Source organism: Phytophthora infestans, genomic scaffold, assembly GCF_000142945.1.
Source record: "Phytophthora infestans T30-4 supercont1.18 genomic scaffold, whole genome shotgun sequence".
NCBI lineage: Eukaryota > Oomycota > Peronosporomycetes > Peronosporales > Peronosporaceae > Phytophthora > Phytophthora infestans.
The window spans coordinates 1570756-1576649 of NW_003303741.1; the positions used below are offsets into that span (position 1 = coordinate 1570756).

Sequence of the window (5894 nt, forward strand, 5' to 3'; positions counted from 1 at the left end):
CTAGATCAAGATAGACGGTTACTCAGGCAGTCATCACAGGGCCGGCAGGAAGACGGGGCCCCTTTGAACGGCTGGGACTCGTATTGGACTCATCATTTGGTTCGTCGCTGCCCTCGGCTCCTTCTTCATCATCCCCCTGAACTCCTTCTCCAGCACTCTCCTCACTGGAGTGCTTCTTCGCCGGCGCACGCGCGCGAATCGTTCGCTTTTTTGCCCCAGTAGGTGCAGGTGCCAACGTCCCATTTCGCCACGCACTGTGCCAAATGTCAAAGCAGCTCATCGCCTTCCCATTCACTACATGTCGTATTTTCTCACAAAGAAAAACACGCCAGGCCAGAGGTTTCTTCGACGAGTTTGGAAGCTTGCACTTACTGCAGTACACGGATGAGTCGCCACCGCGAGCTCCGTCAGTGCCTTTGAGTATCGAGCAAACTTTGCACGCACGAGTTCGTCGCTTCCTCCCCTTATTGATGTTGCCAACACGCCACTCGTCATTTAGCTGCGGTCGATAGGCGGGTTGACGTCGGCCAGTAGCATCGCCACTTCTAGAAGGTGTCGCTTGGAAGCATTCGTTGCTGCGTAGACTATCCCAGTCCTCCTCGCGCAGTTGGCACAACTCCAAGTGCAACTTCTTCAGAAATGTGACGTGGTTCACCTTTGGAAGGTTTGCAGCAGCACGAGCAGCGTTGTACACGATGTATGCGTTGATAATTACGAGGTCAATAAGACCAAGAAAGAGAGACTTGTAGTACTTCTTGAATTTGATGCAAAGCTGCAGCGAGTATCTGTAAGATGAACATACATGATTAGATGCTAAGGTAGATTGTATAGACACGATAAGAGCACTTTACCTTTGTAGTCTTAGTTGGTCATGCACGTCGACGCCCCCCATGAACGTTTGATAATCTTTTACAACACGAGGGCACACAACTTCTTGTTGCTTTCCAGTCAGCTTGTCGCGACGTACGATGCGGTCCATTTTCACGCTACCACCCGTGCTAAGCATATGCCCGAGTATCCCACCACCGCAAACATCGCATGTTCGGAACGTGGAGCGCATCTGATGTGGTGAACGTCCCTCGTTCAATGTTTGCAGGTCGATTCTTGGGTATTTTAGGAGACTTAGTCCCACGCCTTTTCTTCTTCGGGAAGAGCTCTGAACTGAGCCCCAGTCGGTCGGAGCGCACCGTTCTAGTAGAATAGAAGCCCATCGTCAGTAACTCCATTGACAGCGCCACAGACGAGTAATAGTTGTCCATGACAACGAGTCGCATAGTTCCATCTGAAGGTGGTTTCGGTCCAAAAACTTTGCGGAGGTTCCGACCCACAGCAGCTGGCCCTGTCATCTCGTCAGTTGAGCTGATGACTCCTGCTCTATCCTTCTTACCACAGTAGACTTCAAAACTGTTGCATACAACACAGAGCTAATGTCAGCTAGGACTATACATGATAAGAGAATTTAGGGGCCAAAACAATATATGGACGTGTCTTTAGACACGCCCAATACTTACCGGATGCAATATGCCGACTTCGCACAGCAGAGCATAAATAATTTAGTGCCCCACTTATTTGTCCTTCATGAAGACACGCATACGGTTGAAAGTAGATCTCGAGGGTAGCATCGCTTCGTCAAAGGCCATGATGGCAGGTGCAGTGTAGCTAGCAGCAAAACGCGCTTGTAGTGCTATTATCACCGGTCGTAACTTCCAAGCACGATCAGTGAAGGCACGCTCATCGCTGTTACTGCTGAAGTGAAGGTTACGCGACACATGCATGAAGCGATCGCGAGTCATGAATTGCCCGAAGCAAATAGCCCCTTCATCAGTCGTTTTCCAGTGGTTTGCCAATTTTTCCTTGTTTGGGGTTATTGATCGAGCGATCAAGAGGCCGATAAATACACACAGATCTCTAGCGGTGATGGGCGCCGCTTTCAGCACGTCTTCTCTGATACGCTCTTGCGACTTGCTCTTGTACATACACGACAGGTACACTCGCCTGTCAGAGTTTCCTCTTCGTCAGAAGCTGTTTCTTCACACGCCATAGAGTGAAGAGACACTGCCCAAGTTACGTCACCACTTTGAGCAGTCACAGCGATAGGACGCGGGCTTCCACGCCTTGGCGTTACTGGACTCTCCTGTAGCTCTTCAGTGTCATGTGCTGGAGGGATACAAGCTGTAATAGGGCATTGACGGTGATTACCGAGGAGTCAAGCAGTAGAGAGCACGTGGGAGGTATTGGGTACGTCAGTGAAGTGAGCGGCTACATGGCGTCAGTTGATGTGGCGAGCGGGGACCGCACAAATGCGATCTTGTATCCAGAACCGACGCGTGGGAGTTGCGAGCCAATCAGGAGTGACCAAAGATCGCAACACGAACCCGACGTGCAGAGAAAAAGCGACGTGAAGACGGAGAGCGGTGAGACTTCGAGATTTGCGTCGGAGAGCAGCACCAGATTGAATCTCCCTTCGAGATTTGCGCAGTCGAGCACAGAGGCGAAGTAACTGCGAGTACGGAGAAGTGCGAGGTAGTGAGTGGGGTGCACGAAGAGGTCAGAGGACCAACACGAGAAGAGAGAAGGAGAAGAGAGAGAAGAGGTGCGATTGGACGGACGATCAGTCGTCAGTGCATTGGTGGACGCGTGGGGCAACGACAGCGACGGGCGACGAGACCAGGAGGAGAGGACCCTCCGAGTTACTGTGTGGCTGCGAGCCGTAGGGTAGGCGCCAGAGGCGTAATCCAAGTGGCTTTAGTAAGCGAGGTTTAATGGGACCCATATCGTCGGTGCTTTGCGTGGACAGAGTTGTGCTGGGGGCGGATTAGAAGGACAGGAGCACGGAGAGTGGACGCTCGACAAGTTACGGACGCGTGGCGAGTCGGAAGCGTAGAAGTGAGACTGAGTAGCGGCGTATTCCGGGAAAGAAGGCCCAGAGAAGAACCGTGGCAATAGGTCGAGAGTTGAGAGGGTGAGTCAGGTGAGTGATAGCACGCCACCGAGAGCGAGTTCGCGGCTGCTAGTCACAACAGGCCAGAGTCACAGGAGCTGAGGAGAGAAGTAAATAAAATAGGGACAAGAGTCCCGGCACCTTTGCGAGGGGCCTACAGAGTGTGTGAGTTGCATTGAGACGGGTTACCCAACAAACCGAACTACTGGTAGTGCATCGCAGGAAGCACAGACAATATACGATACGCCAGCAACGGGGCGTAAGCGGGTTGTCACAAAGCTAACGCAAAAAGACATGATTAATGTCAAGATAACGTGTATATACAAGCTGCCTCACGTACCTTTAGCTGGAGCTGGATTTTGTGGCGAGTCACTTTGCTGGCAGGCTTCGGACGCTGCTGTAAGCTCCGCTACGACATTAAAACGTGTCAATGCAAAGCAAACAAGTAGAAGAGCACAGGTAGTCCTACCCCGATCGATAGCGTCCAAGTAGAGCTTCAACTCGTTTTCTTCAACGAAAAGTCGACACCGCGCATGTCCTTCTTGCTCTTCCCCGGCTTCAGGTACGTGAAGTCGACCGAGAGACCGGTTGGTCTCTTCGAGGTCCATCCTGCTTTCTTCAGCTCGCACCAGCGAGCGCGGAATGCCATGACTGTGGCTTGAGTCTTGTCCGGCAAATCTTCAAATGAAACCGTTTGAGTGGTGTCGGTCATTTCCCTGCCATTACTTATATGAGATTTGGCACGCGTGTCTATCTCCTTTAACTTCTTATACGGGCGTCCTTTCTGCGCGACTCATCGATGCACTTCCAGCGGGAAGCTTGGATACATCACCTACCCCGCGTTGACTTGACCTTTGTAGGAGCATATACAAAACACAAGTATAGAATTTCTTAACGTGTATGGTCCACGTTAAGAAAAGGAACGTAACGTGTAAGGTCCAGGCTCTCGGGTTCAAGGGGTTTAAATTTTTTATCGGTATTTGATTTTGGTTTAAAAAACGACCGTTCTTTTGACTTAGTGAGCGTAAATAAAATTGCAACGAAGTTAAGTGCTGGGCATTCCACTATTGCGGTTGTTCAGATGCGGTTGTAGTAAAAAGCTACCAGCATTGATGGTTTTGCATTTCCTACTCTACTGTACATGTACCGAAATCGTGCCGGGATTTATGTGGAAGACCCATTGTTTTTTGTTGTACCACTGAATTCCAGACAACTTAAGCTTGTTTTATTTATTTTGATTTGACACTCACGAACAAACTCAACATTGCAATGGCAACATGTGGGTCTCGATACTGCGAGACTGGTGAATGTTAACACCTACACCCGCAACTGGCGGCGGCATCTGTGGTGGTCTAGATAACGATCTTGATCGCCATCCCCGCCAATTTCAGCTTTATCGCCACCGCTCCATGGGTTTCCACCATTCCCGCTCTTATTGCCATTGCCGCCCTTTCCGCCTTGGTCGCTGTTACCACCGTTACCACCGCTTCGGCCTTGATTGTCATTACCACGTTGAGCCCCACCGCTACCATAATCAGCGTGGTCAGCTCGACTGACGTTGCCCCCATTACCACCTCCCCCGGCCGTCAACGAAATGCACTCCTTATAAACTTGCCAGGACCAGCGGCTCTTTACAAAACGGATTCCCAACCAGAACCAGTAAAGCGTGCAGCCGCCTTTCTTTTGGCAGGACGAGAAGTCGATCTTGTACGTCCTGCCGGGGATACTCTCGTGACAGTTATCATACTCCATAACAAGCTCATCGTCGAGGTAAATAGCGCACGGTCCGTCATGCGTGTAGCCGGTGGATCTCATCGCACCGTCTTTTGGAATGGGTCGCGGTGGGCCTTTCAGCTCGGTTAAGCCACAAGTTTGATCGGCGCCAGGCGTGACCGAGGTCACATACTTAGCTCGGTCCATAAAGTCACGCAGGTCCTTGTAGCCATTCTTAGCACGCCAACCGTTGAAGTCTTCTTGGCACGGGAAGCCCTGGGATTCGAGGAATGCGAGGGGTCTCCATCTGGTATCGCGATCGTTAATCCCGGGCTTCCAGATAGGCTCGGGCTGCTGAATCAGTTGATGAGCAACAGCAGTAAGAGAATTGCTGAGCAAGGCAATAGCCACCAGAAGCAAAGGCACCATGGAGACTGGTTGGGTGAAGAGAGGTGTGAGGCGTGTCGACTGCAAAATCGAAAATGAGGTGGAAACAATGCCCTCCCTAAAGATGCTCCTTAGGTGAGCGTAGTTTCCGATCGAGCCTTCAAATGGTCAACGTACTAGACATACTCCCATTGAAGTACATTGAATGTAAAGGAACCATCAAAAGTGTGGTATTGAAATACCTCGCATTTGAAAGTAAAATCGCGGCAATATGTAGAAAGCTGTCATGATTTTACTTGATGAGTCACGATTTTACTTGATAAGTCACGGTTACAACGCACCACTGAAATAAATGCGCTTAAGTTTGTATGTCTGATACGTTCCAGTTGCAAATACTAAGCTGTGAGTTTTGCTGGTGGGCCTCCAGTGATGGTCTGATAATGAAGACCAAGTACAGTTGCGTACAATTATTCTAATAATAAGAGCTGGCATGTGACTATTTGTATTATTACCAATACATGTTTTAGTAGCTAAATACTTTGAGATTATGATTATTTTACGATATTCATCTCCAAATCCTGCTCATCGAAATCTGACTAAACCCATAAAACGATTGTCCGATTGGCCTAAGCTATAGATTGCAAGTCTTGGTCATTTATCTCCCGTGTGAAGGTAAGGTCGATTTCTGACGGATACCGACGCGTTGATTGCGGTTTTTTGCGACGTTCGGAAATGTCCAAAGATCCAATCAAACGAGTGGTTATGTAATTTAAGTCTAAGAAAATGCCGAGAAGGACGCGAAGATAGTTGCATCCTAAAGCGGGATATGGTATCCGTATTTGCTAGTTGGCCT

At 49.7% G+C, this 5894-nt stretch overlaps 2 protein-coding genes across 2 annotated transcripts; one reads left to right on the top strand and one right to left on the bottom strand.

The window, feature by feature from the left end:
• Positions 1–2263: 2263 nt before the first annotated feature.
• PITG_10498 (uncharacterized protein) lies at positions 2264–2921 on the top strand (the record flags this gene model as incomplete). The annotated part of the gene is made up of 1 exon (XM_002902233.1): positions 2264–2921. One exon carries the CDS (start codon positions 2264–2266, stop codon positions 2498–2500), a length of 237 nt encoding a protein of 78 aa, XP_002902279.1.
• A 179-nt stretch (positions 2922–3100) lies between these two features.
• PITG_10499 (uncharacterized protein) lies at positions 3101–5233 on the bottom strand (the record flags this gene model as incomplete). The annotated part of the gene is made up of 5 exons (XM_002902234.1): positions 3101–3220; positions 3282–3350; positions 3411–3657; positions 4263–5008; positions 5228–5233. 3 exons carry the CDS (start codon positions 5231–5233, stop codon positions 3438–3440), a joined length of 972 nt encoding a protein of 323 aa, XP_002902280.1.
• Between the last annotated feature and the right edge of the window lie 661 nt (positions 5234–5894).